This window comes from Hyla sarda, chromosome 5 (genome assembly GCF_029499605.1).
Source record: "Hyla sarda isolate aHylSar1 chromosome 5, aHylSar1.hap1, whole genome shotgun sequence".
NCBI classification, from domain to species: Eukaryota; Metazoa; Chordata; class Amphibia; order Anura; family Hylidae; genus Hyla; species Hyla sarda.
In genome coordinates this window covers 172,495,838-172,516,292 of record NC_079193.1, presented here as the reverse complement: position 1 = coordinate 172,516,292, position 20,455 = coordinate 172,495,838, and the positions used below count along the sequence as shown (strand labels likewise).

Here is a 20,455-nt window from a genome sequence, read left to right as displayed (position 1 = left end):
TTTTCATTTTTCTGCGTACGGGGTGGTATGAGGGCTGATTTTTTGCGCCGTTATCTGAAGTTTTTACACCTTTGAATTGCATGTTGACTAATGCCAGAAGTCTTTCCAATAAAACAGAGGAACTGGAGTGGTTGATGTCTGAGGAAAATTATGACATAGTGGGTATAACAGAGACTTGGTTGGACGATAGCTGTGACTGGGTGGTCAACATACAGGGTTATATTCTATTCAGGAAGGATCAGACAAAACGGAAAGGGGGAGGAGTTTGTCTTTACGTAAAGTTCAGTCTGAAATCTAGTTGTCCCTCATGACGATCCACTTGTCCTAACCAATTTTAGCTTTTACACTCTCGTTTTTTTCCTCCTCATCCTATAATAGCCATAACGAACTACTATAATGAAACCTTTATTTTTCCATTACATATGCTACGAAACAAAAAAAATAATGGTGAAGTGAATTTGAAATAGTAAAAGAAAATTCAGCACATTTGGTGGTTTTCTTTTCTACGCCATTTACCTTGTGGTTGAGTGAACATGTTATATTGATACTTTAGGTCGGCCTGATTACAGCAATACCAGATTTGTATAGTTTCCGTCATGCTTTACTAATTTCAAAAAAATTCTGAACTTTTTTTAATTGCCATTTTCTGACCCCTGTAGCTTTGCTGATATTCTGATAGGGGTTTGCTATATGCCACCAAACATAATGGAAGATCAGAAGCATTAAAATGCTATAGAGAAAAATGTAAAAATATGTAAAAAACTGATAAAAGCCACAAAAATAAAGATAGACTATGCTACAGGGGCTGTAAAGTTAGCGTAGTTCAAAATATAGTGTCTGTACCTATGTGTGATGGTATTTTTACCAGCATACAAAATTACTGTTGTCTCAGATTTTTCCCAGGTTGCAATGCGGCCGAAACCTGACCTCACTAGTCAGCTGATGAAAGGGAGCCTGTCTGCTTCAATGGGTGGAGGGATCGCTTGGTGGGAGAGAGATCAATCTGCAACTAATGCAACAGCTGTAGGCACTCTGATTGAAAACCACAGGTCTATTGAATGGATGCAGCTCATTTAAGTTTCAATGGGTTGGGTGGCTGATGTGTGGGAGGGAGCAAAATGGAATTATGGGATTTGTAGGCAAAAAAGAAAATTCAAACGGGAAATACCAGTTCACAAAAAGCTAGCCACAGTGTTATGGTAATCTCACAAAATAGCCATTTAGCCCCAAGACAAGCACAGACCCTTCCTAAGCATTGTCAGGATTCGGCAGGTTGGAGGTGGATCTTCTGTGTCAGAGAGGGATTGGCGTGGACCGTACCGGTGGACCGGTTCTAAGTTGCTACTGGTTTTCACCAGAGCCCGCCGCAAAGCGGGATGGTCTTGCTGCGGCGGTAGCAACCAGGTCGTGTCCACCGGTAATGGCTCAACCTCACTGACTGCTGAGAGTGGTGTGGGACAGGAGAACTAGACAGAGGCGAGGTCAGACGTAGCAGAAGGTCAGGGCAGGCGGCAAGGTTCGTAGTCAAGGGCAACGGCAGAAGGTCAGGTAACACTGGTAAGGGCATACACAAAACGCTTTCAATAGGCACTGAGGCAACAAGATCCGGCCAGGACAGGAAGGGGAAGTGGGTTTAAATAAGCCTGGAGCAAATGGAAGCTAATTACACTGATTGGGCCAGGCACCAATTAGTAGTGCACTGGCCCTTTAAATCTTAGAGAGCCGGCGCGCGCGCCCCAGAGAGCGGAGCCGCGCGCGCCAGGACGTGACAGCCGGGGAACAAGACAGGTGAATAGATTTGGCCGGCAGTGACAGTGCAGCGCTCCCGGTCAGAGGGTCTGACCGGGGCGCTGCAGAGAGGAGAACGCTGCGAGCGCTCCGGGGAGGAGCAGGGACCCGGAGCGCTCGGCGGAACAGTACCCCCCCCCTTAGGTCTCCCCCTCTTTTTATCTGCTTGTCCCTTCATACGAGGCCAGTGGGAGTGACTCTTGAGTCTCCGTCCAGATAACGGAGAAGTCCTGGGTTACTTCATCTACGGCAGGAACTCCAAAAAAAGTGGGAATGGGGAGGGGGGGGCAGAGGGTGAAGCTTGCCACGGGGTGGTATCAGGAAGGAGGCTATGAGGAGGTAAGATCTCTGCTTGCTTTTTGCAGAAAATATCAGAAAAGTCCTGGTAAACCTTGGGAGGGACCGGTAAGGGTGGAACCTCAGGAGTTAGACAAGTGGGAGCAGATGTGAGGCATCATTTGTGACAAGAAGGACCCCAATTTTTGATCTCCCCGGTGGTCCAGTCAAGGGTAGGAGAATGACGTTGGAGCCATGGCAGACCGAGGAGGACTTCAGAGGTGCAATTGGGCAGAACAAGAAATTAAATTTTTTCGTGATGCAGTCCAATGCTCATAAGCAGGGGTTCTGTGCGGTAATGCACAGTGCAGTCCAATTTTTCTCCATTGACAGAAGAAATGTAGAGCGGCTTGACGAGACAGGTTACTGGGATACTGAACCTATTAACGAAAGAGGCCAAAATAAAGTTTCCTGCAGAACCGGAGTCCAAGAAGGCCACAGCAGAGAAGGAGGAGTTAATAGAAGGAGAAATCCGCACAGGTACAGTCAGACATGGAGGGGCAGAATTTATGCCAAGAGACGCCACTCCCACGTGAACAGGGTGCGTGCATGCGTTTCCCATGCATGCGTTTTAGGGCAGTCCACTAGGAAATGTTCGGTACTAGCGCAGTACAGGCACAAATTTTCATCTCTGTGATGAGACCTCTCTTCTTGGGTCAGGCAAGACCGATCCACTTGCATAGCCTCCTCAGCGGGAGGCACAGGAGTAGATTGCAGAGGATTCTGGGAGAGAGGTACCCAGAGATCAAGGTCCTTTTCCTGGCGGAGCTCCTGGCGTCTTTCAGAAAAACACATATCAATGTGGGTGGCCAACTGGATAAGTTCAGATAGGGTAGCAGGAATTTTTCGTGCGGCCAGCGCATTTTTGATGTGACTGGATAAGCCTTTCTTGAAGGTCGCGCAGAGGGCCTCATTGTTCCAGGATAGCTCAGAGGCGAGGGTACGAAACTGGATGGCGTATTCGCATACGGAAGAACTCCCTTGGACGAGGTTCAGCAAAGCAGTCTCGGCTGAGGAGGCCCGGGCTGGCTCCTCAAAGACACTACGGACTTCAGCTAAGAAGGACTGGATTGTAGCAGTGGCAGGATCGTTGCGGTCCCAGAGCGGTGTGGCCCATGCCAAGGCCTTTCCAGACAAGAGACTGACCACGAAAGCCACCTTAGACCGTTCAGTGGGGAATTGGTCCGACATCATCTCCAAGTGCAAAGAACACTGGGACAGGAACCCACAGCACAATTTAGAGTTCCCATTGAACTTGTCAGGTAGGGACAAGCGGAGTCTGGAAGTGGCAACTTGCTGCGGAGAAGCAGGAGCAGGTTGCTGCTGTAGAGGCAGAAGCTGCTGTAGCATGGCGGTCAACTGCGACAGCTGTTGTCCTTGTTGGGCGACCACGGTGGCGAGGTCAGCGAGACTTGGCAGTGGCACCTCAGCGGGATCCATGGCCGGATCTACCTTCAGAAGAAGGTCAGGGCAGGCGGCAAGGTTCGTAGTCAAGGGCAATTGCAGAAGGTCAGGTAACACACAAAACGCTTTCACTAGGCACTGAGGCAACAAGATCCGGCCAGGACAGGAAGTGGGTTTAAAAAAGCCTGGAGCAGATGGAAGCTAATTACACTGATTGGGCCAGGCACCAATTAATGGTGCACTGGCCCTTTAAATCTTAGAGAGCTGGCGCGCGCGCCCTAGAGAGCGGAGCCGCACGCGCCAGGACGTGACAGCCGGGGAACGGGACAGGTGAATAGATTGGGATGCGACCCGCGAGCGGGCACGTCCCGCTACGCGGATCGCATCCCCGCCGGCAGTGACAGTGCAGCGCTCCCGGTCAGCGGGTCTGACCGGGGCGCTGCAGAGAGGAGAACGCTGCAAGCGCTCCGGGGAGGAGCAGGGACCCGGAGCGCTCGGCGTAACAAGCATGTCCATTATTGTCTGCAAGGTACATACTAAAATCACCTTATGGTGGATAATCCCTTTAACTATATAAATAGTAAAAAGGTCAAAAATTTAAGTGTTTGCCCTTTAAAAAATGATGAGGAACAAATTATAAACGGGGATCAGGAAAAAGCAAATATATTAAACAAATTCTTCTTCACTGTATTCACTGAGGAAAATGAAATGCCAGGTGAAATACAGCGAGATAAGGTAAACTCTGCAGTACAGGTCACCTGTCTAACAAAGGAAGAAGTACGGTGCCGCCTACAAAAAAATCAAAATAGACAAATCACCAGGTCCAGATGGCATTCAACCCCATGTTCTAAAGGAATTAAAGTAATGTATTAGACAGACCCCTATTTTTAATATTCAGGGACTCTATAGTAACAGGGACTGTTCCCCAGGACTGGCACATGGCAAATATTGTGCCAATATTTAAAAAGGGGTCAAAAGGTGACCCCAGGAATTATAGGCCTGTTAGTATAACCTGATCACATTTTATGAAGAGGTGAGCTCCAGACTGGACCAGGGGCAATCGCTGGATGTCGCATATCTGGATTTTTCCAAAGCATGTGCCACATAAAAGGTTGGTGCATAAAATGAGAATGATTGGACTGGGGGAGAATGTGTGTAAGTGGGTAAGTAACTGGCACAGTGATAGGAAACAGAGGGTAGTTATCAATGGTACTTATTCTGATTGGGTGACTGTTACTAGTGGGGTACTACAGGGGTCCGTCTTGAGTCCTGTCCTATTTAATATATTCATTAATGACCTTGTAGAGGGGTTGAATAGTAAAGTGTCAATCTTTGCAGATGATACTAAACTCTGTAAAGCGGAAACACTATAGAGGACAGTGCACTGTTACAAACGGATCTGGATAGGTTGGAGGTTTGGGCTGGGAAGTGGCAGATGAGGTTCAACACTGATAAATGTAAGGTAATGCACATGGGGAAGAAAAATCCGGGCTGGGATTATGTATTAAATGGGAGAACACTTGGGACGACTGATGTGGAAAAGGACTTAGGAGTCTTAGTTAATAGTAAAATTAGCTGTAGTGACCAGTGTCGGGCAGCTGCTGCCAAGGCAAATAAAATCATGAGGTGCATCAATAGGGGCATAGATGCCCATGACAAGGAAATACTTCTACCGCTGTCAGACCACACATAGAATACTGTGTACAGTACTGGGCACCAGTGTACAAGAAAGATATAGTGGAGCTGGAGAGGGTTCAAAGACGGGCAACCACAGTAATACGGGGGATGCGAGGACTACAGTACCCAGATAGATTATCAGAATAAGGTGCGTTCACACGGCCGTCTGTCCCCATTTTTATCCCCGTTTTGTTTCCTTTTTTGCAGGCTGTAAACGGATTCAAAACGGTTTTAAAAAATCCCATTCATGTCAATGGGATTCTTTTACAATCCGTTTGCACTCGATTGCAACTGTCTGCACTCATTTCCGTTTTTTTAACGCCAGAAAAAAACGGCACTAGCAGTATTTTTTCTTCCGTCCAAAATAACGGAAGAAAAAACGGATACAGTAAATTTAACATTGAAGTCTATGGAAAACGGATGAGCCTTTAATGTCATCCGTTTGCATCCGTTTTTTGATCCGTTTTTACTTCTGAGCATGCTCAGAACAGAACATTTTCTTTTTGGTTTATTAACTGAACAAAAACGGATCCAAACGGATGACATCTGTTTGCATCCGTTATTGTCCGTTTTTTTTAAGTCTGTTTTTTATTTTGACGGGAGAAGAACGGGACGGGTCTAGACGGCCGTGTGAACGCAGCCTTAGTGTTATTTAGTTTAGAAAAAAGAAGGCTTAGGGGAGACCTAATAACTATGTATAAATATATCAGGGCGCAGTACAGAGATCTCTCTCATGATCTATTTATACCCAGGACTGTATCTATAACAAGGGGGCATCCTCTACGTTTAGAGGAAAGAAGGTTTCTACACCAGCACAGACGGGGGTTCTTTACTGTAAGAGCAGTGAGACTGTGGAATTCTATTCCGGAGGAGGTGGTCATGGTGAACTCTGTAAAAGAGTTCAAAAGGGGTCTGGATGCATTTTTGGAGAATAATAACATTACAGGTTAGTGATACTAGATTTATAGGGACAGAAGATTTACCAGGGATTTATTCTGACTGCCATATTGGAGTCGGGAAGGATTTTTTTACCTCTAGTATGAGGTTTTTTTTGCCTTCCTCTGGATCAACTCAGTAGGGACTCATTAGGGTTATAGGTTGAACTTGATGGACTCTGGTCTTTTTTCAACCTTATGAACTATGTAACTAAATTAAATAAAAAATTGTGGGCTCTGACAGGTAGGCTTTAAGACAGTTCCCTAAATTGCCCAACAGGATAATAAAAAATTATAATCAGGACATTTAATCCATAAATCACAGACAACAAAAGAGTTTTAAGAACATACAGACATGGTTGTAAATGTTGGCAAGCCTGAAATGTTTCAAGAAAATTAAGTATTTCTCAAAGAAAAGGATTGCAGTAACACATGTTTTGCTATACACATATTTATTCCCTTTGTGTATATTAGAACCAAAAAAGGGAGGAAAGAATGGAAATTGGACGTAATGTCACACCAAACTCCAAAAATGGGCTGGACAGAATTATTGGCACCCTTAACTTAATATTTGGTTGCACACCCTTTGGAAAAAATAACTGAAATCAGTCGCTTCCTATAACCATCAATAAGCTTCTTACACCTCTCAGCCGGAATGTTGGACGACTCTTCCTTTGAAAACTGCTCCCTGTCTCTCTTACTGGAAGGGCACCTTTTCCTAACAGCAATTTTAAAGGGGTACTCCGTCACTAAGAAATTTTATCCCCAATTGCATTGAGGGGGCGGAGCGTGACGTCACAATACTCTGGCCCGGTGAATGCCAGTCATCAGACCCGGAGTGAACATGCTCCGAGGGCTGATGGTAACAGGGTGCTGCGTGAAAGATCATGGGGGGGGGGTCCCCAGCAGCGGGACCCCCGCGATCAGGCACCTTATCCCATATCCTTTGGATAGGGGATAAAATGTCTTAGTGCCGGAGTACCCCTTAAAGATCTCTCCACAGGTGTTCAATGGGATTTAGATCTGGACTCATTGCTGGACACTTCAGAACTCCCCAGCGCTTTGTTGCCCTCCATTTCTGGGTGCTTTTTGATGTATGTTTGGGGTTCATTGTCCTGCTGGAAGACCCAAGATCTCGGACGCAAACCCAGATTTCTGACACTGGACTTTCTGACCCAAAATCCGTTGGTAATCCTCAGATTTCATGGTGCCTTGCACACATTCAAGGCACCCAGCGCCAGAGGCAGCAAATCAACCCCAAAACATCATTGAACCTCCACCATATTTCACTGTAGGTACTGTGTTCTTTTCTTTGTAGGTCTCATTCTGTTTTCGGTAAACAGTAGAATGATGTGCTTTACCAAAAAGCTCTATCTTGGTCTCATATGTCCACAAGACATTTTCCCAGAATGATTTTGGCAAAATGTAATTTTGCTTTTCTATGTCTGTGTCAGCAGTGGGGTCCTCCTGGGGTCTCCTGCCATAGCGTTTCATTTAAATGTCAATGGATAGTTCGTGCTGACACTGATGCTCCCTGAGCCTGCAGGACAGCCTGAATATCTTTGGAACTTGTTTGGGGCTGCTTATATAACATCCGGACTATCCTGCGTTGACACCTTTCATCAATTCTTCTCTCCCATCTACGCCCAGGGAGATTAGCTACAGTGCCATGGGTTGCAAACTTCTTGATAATGTTGCGCACTGTGGACAAAGGCAAATCTAGATCTCTGGAGATGGACTTGTAAACTTGAGATTGTTGATATTTTTCCACAATTTTGGTTCTCAAATCCTCAGACAGTTCTCTTCTCCTCTTTCTGTTGTCCATGCTTAGTGTGGCACACAGACACACAATGCAAAGACTAAGTGAACTTCTCTCCTTTTTATCTGTTTTCAGGTGTGATTTTTATATTGCCCACACCTGTTACTTGCCCCAGGTGAATGTAAAGGAGCGTCACATGCTTGAAACAATTTTATTTTTCCACAATTTTGAAAGGGTGCGTATAATTTTGTCCAGCCCATTTTTGGAGTTTTGTGTGACAAGACTAAGCATGCATGTCCACGAATGCACTTACTGGGGTAACCACCTGGAAGTTACTGAAAAGAAACAGCAGTTACCCAATCCCAGTGTTTTTCAAACAAAAAAATCTTATAAAATCTTCTGTCTGAGACAACCCTTTCAATAGAGGTTTTCCGGCATGAAAGTAATTTTTTTAGCACTTGGCTTAGGCTGCAAGGTACAAAACAAACAGGCATACTTACCTGGCCTACTCCCCTGCTGACCTCCTGGTCTCTGCCACCATCTTCTTCTTCAGCCGACTTGTAGACAGGAAACTTTCGCTCAGAACAGACCACATAGCGGTTTTCTATGCTGAGCAGGCATTTCACGATCACACAGCACATGAACTAAATAAGTGAAGGAAACTATGAGCAATGGGGCGGGTAAGATAAAATAACGTTCCGGTCAGACAACGACTTTCAAGGAATGTATCACCTAGATTTATTCTCCTGATTAGATCTAGACACTGAAACATGTTTGTTGTTTTTCTAAATAGTTTCTCTTTGCCAATTGTATTTTTTGTGCAATATTATGGAAAGGGACATAGACAATTATGGACAATTATGTTCTTTTTAGATGAATTGCTGACACTACTGGGCATTTTCTGAGACCTTTTACAGGGTGGGGGATCCAAATCTCTGTGAATGGTGGTGGTGTTATCTATATACTGGTGTCAGTTGTATTCCTGTCTGTGCTGAGAAGAAAGGAATTACTGAGAAATGATCTGTACAGACAGGAATGTGGAAATTGGATCGCAGGGCATGCAGTTACGGAAGCCAGGCAGATACATTTTTTTAGGTCTTTAGTGGGGTGGATCGCCCCCCCACAGCGCGATCACGGGGGGAAGCCGATCCACTGTAGAGGTATCTGGAGGGCTTACCTCCGTTTCCCTAGGCACCATAGATGCAATATAAATTCCCTCCAAACAGGCAGAGATCAAGAAGGCGCTGGAGATCAGGTAAAATGCAGCTTTTCTTTATTCCCAGAATGCAACGCATTTCGCAGAAGTTCCGCTTCATCATGCCTGATGAAGCGGAACTTCCGCGAAACGCGTTGCATTGTGGGAATAAAGAAAAGCTGCATTATACCTGATCTCCAGCGCCTTCTTGATCTCTGCCTGTTTGGAGGAAATTTATATTGCATCTGTGGTTATGTGAAGCGGAGCGGCTGCTGAGACCTTATTTCTAAACATACTCTCTTCCATGGTTGTACTTGGATGGAGTACAACCGCATCTGGTAAGCGCTAATTCATATTGAGCGTTACCACATTTTATTTTGGTACCACACAAGGGAGCGCATTCTTTTGTCTTCTTTTACTTCCCTAGGCACCATGGCTCTGCCATTGATATAGCCTGGCTGGACCAGACTTTATCAATGGAGTGCAGAACACACAGATCAATGGAGTTCCATAAAACTGATCTTTATGAGGAATCTAATGATTACTCCTAAAAGTCCCCTAAGGGGACTACTGTGTTTCTCCGAAAATAAGACCGGGTCTTATATTAATTTTGGTCACAAAAAACACACTAGGGCTTATTTTCAGGGTAGGGCTTATTTATTTATGGGGGGGGGCTGCAAGAGTGTGGAGGATAGGGGGCTGTGGGAGTGTGGAGGATGGGGGGCTGTAGCAGTGTGGAGGATGGTGCACCCCCCCCCCATCTTCCACGCTGCTACAGCCCCCCCATCCTCCACACTGCTACAGCCCCCCCATCCTCCACACTCCCACAGCCCCCCATCCTCCACACTGCTACAGTGCTCCCCACCCCTCTGCCATAATAAACTACACATTTCATCCCCAGCGGAAACCAGCACTACCCCACCTTCATAGCGTCCGCAACTGAAGCTGCAGCTCTCTGCGGTGGGATCTCCTTCTGCTGCTTAGCAGCCGGGGCAGGGACACGTCCGTGACATCGGGCGTGCATACGCGCAGACATTTTAAAGCGACATCGTCCGTGCCCCAGCTCATTTAACTTGCCAAGGGACCAGCCAAAGGGGGGGGGGGGGGGGGAGGGGGGCGTGCGTTCAGGTCCGCATTACTGGCGGCCATGGTCCGGATCTAGACCGCGGGCCGCCAGTTGAGTACCCCTGGCCTAGGTCTTATTTTCGGGGTAGGGCTTATATTGCAGCCCACCCCGATAATCCAGCTAGGGCTTATTTTCGAGGTAGGGTGTATTTTCGGGGAAACAGGGTAATAAAGTGTAAAAAAAATAAAAAGTTAAAAGGGATATTCCAGGATTTTTTTTTTTTATTTGACTATGCTACAGGGGCTGTAAAGTTAGTGTAGTTCATAATATAGTGTCTGTACCTGTATGTGACGGTTTTCTCACAATTCTTCTGTGATTTTCACCCCACTATTTATTTTTAACAGCATACAAAATGACCGTTGTCTCGGATTTTTCCCAGCTTGCAATGCGGCCGAGACCTGACTCACTAGTCAGCTGATGACAGGCAGCCTGTCTGCTTCAATGGGTGGAGCAATCACTTGGTGGGAGAGAGTTCAATCTGCAACTGATGCAACAGCTTAAGGCACCCTTATTGAAAACCACAGGTCTTTTGTTTCAATGGGTGGGGTGGCTGATGTGTGGGAGGGAGGAAAATGGAATTGTGGGATTTGTAGTCATAAAAAGAAAAGTCAAACAGGAAATACAAGTTCACAAAAAGCTAGCCACAGTGTTATGGTAATCTCACAACATAGCCATTTAGATCCTTCCTAAGCATGTCCATTACTGTCTGCCAGGTACATACTAAAATCACATTATGGTGGATAACCCCTTTAAATAAAAGTTTAAAAGACCTCTCCCATAATAAAAGTTCAAATCACCCCCTTTTCCAATATAAAAGAACATGTAAACAAAATAAAAATAAACATATTTGGTATCCCATAAAGTTATGGCTATTATAGGGCGAGGAGGAAAAAAATTAGAGAGCAATAATGAAAATTGGCCCGATCCTTAAGGGGTTCAAGTGTTTTTAGGTCTGGCTATTATTTTTTTTATTAAAAAATACATTATTTACATACTATTTTGGTTAAAATTATTTTCTGTACTAGGACAAGTGGATATTCATGAGGGACAAGTACGGTAGATTGTGGTCCCGTTTTAGTCCCTTGGACAGGAAGTTTCTTTTTTATTTCCACAATCCTAACAGAACAGGAATTCTTAGCATAATTTTAGACCTAGTGGCCAGAATGGAAACTGCAAGATTTAAGGATTATTATAAAATATAGATAGTAAAATAAAATTAAGGAAAAAAAACACACACACAAAAAAAAGGTTTAAAACGAGTAGTGCAATGAAAAATACCGTATTTATCGGCATATAACACGCATTTTTTAGGCTCAAATTTTTAGCCTAAAGTCTATCTGCATGTTATATGCCGATAAGCCGTTGCAGTTCAATGATTTAAAGCGGGCGCTTTAAATCAATAAACTGCAGCAGCTTTTGCAGGTCCAGAGACCTTCCGGCGCTGCCCGATTCTCTGCCTCTGCCAATCCTGGGGTCCAGAGACTGCCGGCGCTGCTGGTCCATTGCCTCCCCCATCCCCGTTTTTTCTGACCCCGCAGAGGCCTCCAGGAAAGGCAGGGGGAGAGAGTATGTCGCTAGCCGCTTCTCTCCCCCTGCCTTTTCTGGGGTCTAGAGCCCTGCTGCCGCCGCTTCTCTCCCCCTGGCTATCGGCGCCGCTGCCCCATGGCCTCCCCCATCCCCGGTTTAATAATTACCTGTTGCCGGGGTCGGGTCCGCGCTGCTTCTGGCTCCGGTGTGGCGTCCCCTGTGTCGTTGCTATGCGCTGTCACTCGTCACTGCGCCTCACAGCGCATAGCAACAACGCAGGAGACGCGACACCGGAGCCAGAAGCAGCGCGGACCTGACCCCGGCAACAGGTAATTATAAAACCGGGGATGGGGAAGGCAATGGGGCAGCGGCGCCGATAGCCAGGGGGAGAGAAGCGGCAGCAGGGCTCTCTCCCCCTGCCTTTCCTGGGGGCTTCTGTGAGGTCAGAAACAGTGTATCGGGGTATACACATGCACACACAAGCACCCTCATTTTACCAAGGATATTTGGGTAAAAAACTTTTTTTACCCAAATATCCTTGGTAAAATGAGGGTGCGTGTTATATGCCGGTGCGTGGTATACCCCGATAAATACGGTAACTTATTCTCTATCCAAAGCATAAGGGATAAGTTATAGATCGCGGGGGTCTGACTGCTGGGACCCCCAGTGATCTTCTGAATGGGGTCTTGGCAGTCTGCCGGAAGCGGCTGCTCAGACCCCCGCAGGAAGCCGCAGCCAACACGCCCCCTAGATGTACAGTGACTCCTCAACTTACAATGGCTTCAACATACAATGGTCTTTTCTGGACAATTGAAACTTGAAACCAGATACAACATACAATACTATGGACAGTCCAGATCTGTGAAACGTGTCAATGGCTGGAAGAACCGACCAATCAGAATGGGCATTCACTGGTAAAACCCCTGTATTACTGTAGCATATGCACTGAATTCCTTCCTGGTAGCACCCCCTACAGTACAGGGAGGTACTACATGTTCTGTACTACTCTTTACCTGTGCCACAGTTAGCTGCTCCTTTGGACACTAAGTAAGGGCGGCTCAATGTTACTTTTTTAGGACAGCGTGTACTGTACAGGACCCTGAAGAAGCTCCTGTCCTCTACATAGAGAGTGATTACAGCTCCCAGCAGATCTTTCTTACTTTTTATATGTAAGGACTTGCTTTATCTATATTAGTTATCTACTTATTTTTGTTTAACCCTCACTTTTTCCCATTTTTGAATGACATTTTGGTGGCTTCAGAATTAAATTACCAGGTTTCCATATAGTTATTGGCCGGCATTTATCATTGGAGGTGTAAGTGAAGCATTTTTTCTACACCTTTTTTTGTGTGCTGGTAATGTGTAGGAGCACAAAATTTGTTAAAAGGTAGCAAAGCGTTTGATAAATTTTGTGCAGGTAAACATTTTCTAAAATCTCACTCTTCACATTCACCAAAAAGCTAAGTCTGGGTTGGTGTAGTTTTAGAGAATTTTTATTGGTTTTGCACCTTTTCACAAAAAGGCGCAGTTCATAAAACCCTTCCACATCATGTGTATTTGACAAAATCAGTGGATTGCAACTCAAAAGCATCAGAATGTGTAAACCAAAAGGCACAAAAAGCACAAATAAACCCTGCTTGTGCCTTTTTTGAGCCTTATCTAGACACAAAAAACTGTCTAAAGACAATGATAAATGTCAGCCATGGTCTCAACATACAATGGTTTCAACATACAATGGTCGTCCTGGAACCAATTAATATTGTAACTTAAGGGACCACTGTATCTCTATGGGATACATGGAGGGGGCATGTCGGTGGTTGGACCCCACCATGATCTATACCCTATCCCCTATCCTTTGGATAAGGGATAAGTTATCTTTCACTGCAGAAGAACTCCTTTAACTCCTTAACAATGCAGGATGTATATTTACGTCCTGCGCTGGCTCCCGCGATATAACGCGGGGTCAAACGGTGACCCCGCGTCATATCGGGTTGGTCCCGGGACCCGAGGCTAATACCGGACATCACCAATCGCGGTGATGCCCAGTATTAACCCTTCAGACACTGCGATCAAAGTTGACCGCCGCGCCTGAAGTGAAATCGAAAGCATCCCGGCAGCTCAGTCGGGCTGTTCGGGACTGCCGAAATGAAATTGTCGCAGCATCCCGAACAGCTTGCAGAACACGAGGAGGATCCTTACCTGCCTCCTGTGTGTCTGATCACCTAATTTTTAAACAGGGATCAATTTGTGTGTGCGGGCAGGGCACTAAAAATGTAGCTGACAATAATAAAAATGTAGTGTGTGTGTGTGTTTTTCACTTTTTTTTTTTTAGGTGGTACTACTACTCCCAGCATGGAACACACTGTTCCATAATGGGGGTAGTGTATAGATGCGGGTGGCCGCTCTTCTATGGTCCACTGCCCTGCCGTATATATATATACACCTATTCATATTTCGCGCAGAGCTGTGATTGGCCAGATGGTTCCAGCCAATCACAACTCTCTGTGGGAAATATGAATAGGTGTATGTATACGTCAGTGCAGGGGACCATAGAAGAGCGTCCGGCTGCATCTATACATTATACAGGAGGATCACAGCGGGTGTCAGGAGTGACATCCGCTGTGATCTTTCCTTATCTGCAGGTACTACTACTTCCAACATGGAACAGAGTGTGCTCCATGTTGGGAGTAGTAGTACATGCAGTTAAGGACAGATCATAGCACGTGTCACTCCTGACACTGGATGCGATCGTCCTATCTATTGCAGAGATGGAGTGGCTTTCTCCTGCGCTCGCATCTCTGCACTATACCCCAGCCAGTGATATGAATAGAACATCACTCATTCATATTTCCTGCTGAGAGCAGTGATTGGCTGCAACCATCCAGCCAATCCCCACTCTGGGCAGAAAATATGAATGAATGAGGTTCTAGTCACATCACTGGCTGGAGTATAGTGCAGAGATGTGAGCGCTGTATAGAGCCGCTCCGCATCTCTGCTATATTATGGACGATCGCATCGGATTCAGGATTGACATCCGGGGTTACATGTCTATTAGTACAGGTACTACTACTCCCATCATGGAACAGTCTGTAGTAGTACTACCTAAAAAATTAAAAAATAATAGAGAAAAAAAAGTGAAAACACACACACTTTATTAAAAATTAATTAAAAGTTCATCATAAAAATAAAAATTTCCTTAAATATTTTTCCTATCCCTACTGAATTTTTATTTCTTCTTGGTACCCAACACATTTTGAAAAAAACGCCAAAGGGGCCAAAAATGCAATTTCAACTCAAATGCAAAAACGCCAGAAAAAACGTCAGGAAATAGCACTGGTGTTTTTTTTCAGTGAAAAAAACATTGGAAAAGAAACAAGTGGAATCCTAGCCTAAGTAGAGTATCATTTTAACAGTATGGACCTGCAGAATAAAGATAATGCATAATTTTTACCGAAATATGCACCGTGTAGAAACACGACAATTTTGTCGCACAAAATGATTTTTTTTCCATTTTGCCGTGGATTTTTGGGTAAAATGACTGTCACTGCAAAAGTAGAATTGGTGGCACAAAAAATAAGCCATAATATGGATTTTTAGGTGGAAAAGGGTTAATATTTTAAAAGGTAAGGAGGAAAAAATGAAAATGCAAAAGCTGAAGAACGCGGAGTCCTTAAAGGAGAACTTCAGACCATAAAAATTGTCCCCCATAGTGCCGGCAGTAAAAAAAAAAAAGATGTACATACCTTCCTTCGCTCCCCCGGGGACTCCGGTAACCGACTCCGGTCTCCGCTGCAATCCACTTCCTGGTTGCCGGTGGTCGGATGAATCAGCCAATCACCAGCCGCAGCGCAGTCCGATTCTGCCGGCAATAGGCTGAGCGGCAGTGTGACGTTTCCGGTCCCGGCCACAGGTGCCGGCGTAGTGAAGAATTTTGTGTCCTGCAGCGTTTTCACACTGCTGCTCAGCCTATCGCCGGCCGAGTCGGACTGCGCTGCGGCTGGTGATTGGCTGATTCATCCGACCACCGGGAACCAGGAAGTGGATTGCGGTGGTTACCGGAGGCCCCGGGGGAGCGGAGGAAGGTATGTACAGCTTTATTTTTTTTTACTGCCGGCACTATGGGAGACAATTTTTATGGTCTGAGTTCTCCTTTAAGGGGTTAAGTGTATATTATATAACAAGTTTCTGCAAATGACAGGTACACTTTAACCTAAAAACCAGCTTTAAACAATGTAATTTTCTGATGACACATTCCCTGGTAGGTGATATATTTCTGATGAAACACAATGAGAATTATAGTAACTGCTTCAAGCATGATGGGAGTTGTAGCTTTGCCACAGCTGGAGAGTCAAAAGTTAGCGATCACTGTTATATCCTGTGAGTACGGCAGTGGTCTCCAAACTGGAGACCTCCAGATGTTGCTAAACTCCTAGAATGCTGTCCGGGCATGCTGGGAGTTCTAGGTTTGCAGCAGCTGGAGGTCCACAGTTTAGAGACCACTGGAGAGAGGATAATCACATCTGCCAGTAACGGAGGACACTAAACGCATGCCCCTCTCTCTGGGCACTGCCCTGGCCTCTAGCAGGCACCAAACATGCAATGACTTGTAATGGACTGGTTTATTACAGGCCGCTCCGGGGCAATGACATATATTACCATGTGTGATGGTGACAACCAAGCCGTCGTTAGAGCCCATGCCTGTCACCGCACAACACTCCCTCCGCTACACAAGTAAACGTCGAGACTTGCTGTCACGCTTACTTCCTATGCCGGGCGACGTCACTTCCGGCCTGGTCTCTCACAGTCAACGACACTGTAGCGCTAACCATGTTAATTGAGGGCAATTCGCGCCATAGTCTGGAGAAAGTAATATCAGTCTTGTGTGCTATTGGTAGAACACTTATATTGTTCCTTTATAAGAAAATAAACGTTTGTATGACAGGAGCTTCTGGAAAATACCAACATGTTGATACGTATACTTGGACGCTAACATTCTGGCAGTACAAGAACATGAAAGTATAGCCCAACTCGAGACAAAAAGAGTCCAGATCACAAAGCGGAACTTAAGCGCAATGATTTCTGGTCCGCTCTTCAACAGCGTCCCCTGCAGAAACCGGAAATCACTGGGAGGACTGCACGGGAATGTCGTCATTACGCACCTCTGGCCACAAGAGGCCGCTCTCTCCTGCATTGTGTTTGTCTGTAGAGCGACCTTCCTGCTTGCTCCTAGTAATCAACGCCTATTGGTCTCTGGAAAAATGGCTTCCAAGTTCCTGATTAGAGACATACTCGTATATACCTTCTCAATGCATGTTCATTTTCTTGCAATGGAAACGGTGGTTGTACAACGTGATTGCTGCAGGACGAGCGAAAATAACACAGGCTAGAGCGGCCCCGTCCAGTTTATTGGTCAGTTCCCCGTTCTTCGTCTGGCTCCATATGGGTGTGCAGTGTTGTCTCTGAGAGGAGCGTCCGGTCCTTACATCTCTTGGTGAGTGATGCATAGCACTGTGTACACGGCGCTTGAGGTGGTCACCTGCCGCACATGAGCGCTGTGAGACGATGACTGGGGGGGGGGGGGGGGCGGGGGACAGTTATTCTTTATGGTGGGAAAAAGACAATATTTCGGGGGGGGGGGGGGGGGCTGGAATGTGTCACGGTCCAATGCAGTGTGCTCCACCTTGTGACTCTCCATCAACTCCCAACGTGCTCAATCAGTTTGCTTGTCCATACATGCTAGGAGTTGTAGTTGTCACAACAGGTGGAGATCACAGGTCTGGGGGACAGTATACCTACTGGTTTATAGAGTCCTAATTCCTGTGTTTTATATGGCAGCAATGGATTCCATCACCTACAACAGTTGTGACACTCCGGATTTTACAAAACTACAACTCCCATCATGCCTGGATAGCTGGGAGTTGTAGTTTTGTAACATCTGAATGGCCACAGTTTGGAGACCTCTGACCTGCAGTGCCTTCACAGATTGACCCCTTGTAACTACTTGTTTTGTTATATCCCAGAAGCTGTGGCCTTTGTGGAGGTATACAGGGCCTTGTATACATGACTTTCATACTTGGCTTATTCATATCATGTTTTTGCTATCAGTCAAGTGTATTAATTTAAATCTGGGGTCTCAAATTATCTGGGGGCCACTGGAGGTAGTGGCTGGGTGAGGCTGGGCCGCATAAGCCCCTCACATATAACTCCCCATCATGTGCCCCTCACATATAATGCCCCCATCATGTGCCCCTCACATATAATGCCCCCATCATGTGCCCCTCACATAGTGCCCCCATCATGCGCCCCTCACATATAATGCCCCCATCATGTGCCCCTCATTATCCACCAGCAGTAGCACCCCCATCATCCACCAGCAACACCTGTGGCAATAGCATGAGCTGACGGATGATGGGGGTGCTACTGCTGGAGGGGGGGGGGTGAGGGAAGCATTAGGTTGGCAGCAGTTTTCCCACATTAGGTAGCACAGATTCCTCACATTAGATAGGCATCCCTGCGTGGCGCTTGCGATGATGTCACTCGCCGCGCACACCTCTGCCAGGAAGTCCCCGCAGGCAGATGTAATGAGCCGTTTAGTGATTTGTCAAGACTGGTTGCCCCGTCATTTGTGCACTGGGTCCCATGTAGTAGCGTTTGCTGAAGTGTGTGAACTCTTCCGGCATTTAGCCCTGCTTGCCCGTAGAAGGGCTAAATGCCTGAAGAAATCACCTGCCCGGCACCCGTGTGACGACATGTTCCGCCCCCTCAATGCAAGCCTATGTGAGGGGGCGTGACAGCTGTCATGCCCTCTCCCATAGGCTTGCATTCAGGGGGCGGAGCGTGATGTCACAATGCTCCAGCCCCCGTGATCGCCAGTAATCAGACCCGGAGCGAACGTGCTTTGGGGACTGATTCTAACGGGGTGCTGCATGCAAGATCACGGAGGTCCTCAGTGGCGGGACCCCCTTCATCAGGCATCTTATCCCCTATCCTTTGGATAGGGGATAAGATGTCTTAGCGCCGAAGTACCCCTTTCACCCCTTCCATATTAAAAGTTCATATCACCCCCCTTTTCTATATAAAAAATATGTAAACATAATAATAATGTGCGTACCGGTAATTGTCCGAATTATAAAAAAAATGTTTTATTCCCTGTACGGTCTATGGCGTTAAAGGAGTACTCTGGTGCCTGCCCGGGCTGCAAAAAAAATGAAAATAAACCATCACTCACCTTCCTGGGTTCCCGCGGAGTGCCACTACAGCTGATCGGTCCTCCGGTCCATCCTCTTCATACTTCCGTGTGAACAAAGCCTCACATGGCGCTCAGCCTGTTATGGGCCGAGGCGGAACATTGCAGCGGCCGGTGAAAGGCTGAGCGCCATGTGACGCTTAGTTTACACGGAAGTATGAAGAAGATGGAACGGAGGACCGATCAGCTGTAGTGGCGCTCCGCAGGAACCCAGGGAGGTGAGAGATGGTTTATTTTCATTTTTTTTTTGCAGCCCGGGTAGGACGGAGCAGGAGTAGTCTGCACCAGAGTACTCCTTTTAAAGGGGTTCTCCAGCATAAGGTGATTTTAGTACGTACCTGGCAGGCAGTAATGGACGTGCTTAGGAAGGATCTGCACTTGTCTTGGGGCTAAATGGCTATGCTGTGAGATTACCATAACACTGTGGCTAGCTTTCTGTGAACTTGTATTTCCTGTTTTCAGTTTTCTTGTTTGCCTAAAAATCCCATCATACCATTTTCCTCCTTCCCACACATCAGCTACCCCACCCATTGAAACATGCATGAGCCACAGACCTGTGGTCTTCAACCAGGGTACCTACAGCTGTTGCATTAGTTGCAGATTGATCCCTCCACCCATTGAACCAGACAGGCTCCCTGTCATCAGCTGGCTAGTGAGTCAGGTCTCGACCGCATTGCAAGCTGGGAAAATTCTGAGACAGCAGTCATTTTGTATGCTGGTAAAAAGAAATAGTGGGGTGAAAATCACAGAAGAATTGTGAGAAAACCGTCACACACAGGTACAGACACTATATTATGAACTACACTAACTTTACAGCCCCTGTAGCATAGTCAAATAAAAAAATTCCCGGAATACCCCTTTAACCCCTTAACGACGAAGGACGTAAATGTACGTCCTGGTGATGCGGTACTTAACGCACCAGGACGTACATTTACGTCCTAAGCATAACCGCGGGCATCGGAGCGATGCTCACATGATGCGCGGCAGGTCTCGGCTGTTGATCGCAGCCAGGGACCCGCCCCCAAAAAGTGTTTAAAAAATATTTTATATACATATTTGGTATCGCCGCGTGCGTAAATATCTGAACTATTAAAATAAAATGAACGGCGTGAACGTAAAAAAAAGACCAAAATAGATGCTTTTTTATAACCTTTTATTCCAAAATTTTTTTATTAAAAATGTTATAAAAGTTTTATATAAGCAAATATGGTATCAATAAAAAGTACAGAACACATGTCATTTTTACCATTAATTGTACGGCGTGAAAACGAAACCTTCCAAAATTAGCAAAATTGAAGTTTTCTTTTTAATTTCCCCACACAAATAGTATTTTTTGGGTTACGCCATACATTTTATGGTAAAGTGAGTGATGGCATTACAACAGAAAACTGGTCACGCAAAAAAACAAATCATACTAGTCTGTGGATGAAAATATAAAAGTTATGATCTTTTGAAGGCGAGG

At 45.9% G+C, this 20,455-nt stretch overlaps 2 protein-coding genes across 7 annotated transcripts in view; one reads left to right on the top strand and one right to left on the bottom strand.

Moving 5' to 3' along the window:
• BAG1 (BAG cochaperone 1) overlaps positions 1 to 16,581 on the bottom strand; it is a 56,992-nt gene extending 40,411 nt beyond the window's left edge. For both annotated transcript variants that reach the window (XM_056520761.1, XM_056520760.1), the window contains exon 1: positions 16,404 to 16,581. In XM_056520761.1, the coding sequence (XP_056376736.1) occupies positions 16,404 to 16,443 (40 nt within the window). In that variant the 5' untranslated portion in view covers positions 16,444 to 16,581. The remainder of the gene's footprint in view (positions 1 to 16,403) is intronic.
• Positions 16,582 to 16,905: 324 nt separating this feature from the next.
• LOC130273635 (uncharacterized protein DDB_G0284459-like) overlaps positions 16,906 to 20,455 on the top strand; it is a 115,766-nt gene continuing 112,216 nt past the window's right edge. For 4 of the 5 annotated variants that reach the window (XM_056520757.1, XM_056520759.1, XM_056520754.1 and 1 more), the window contains exon 1: positions 16,906 to 17,238. The gene's annotated coding sequence lies outside the window, so the exon portion shown is untranslated. The remainder of the gene's footprint in view (positions 17,239 to 20,455) is intronic. The other variant, XM_056520755.1, reaches the window with a different exon arrangement.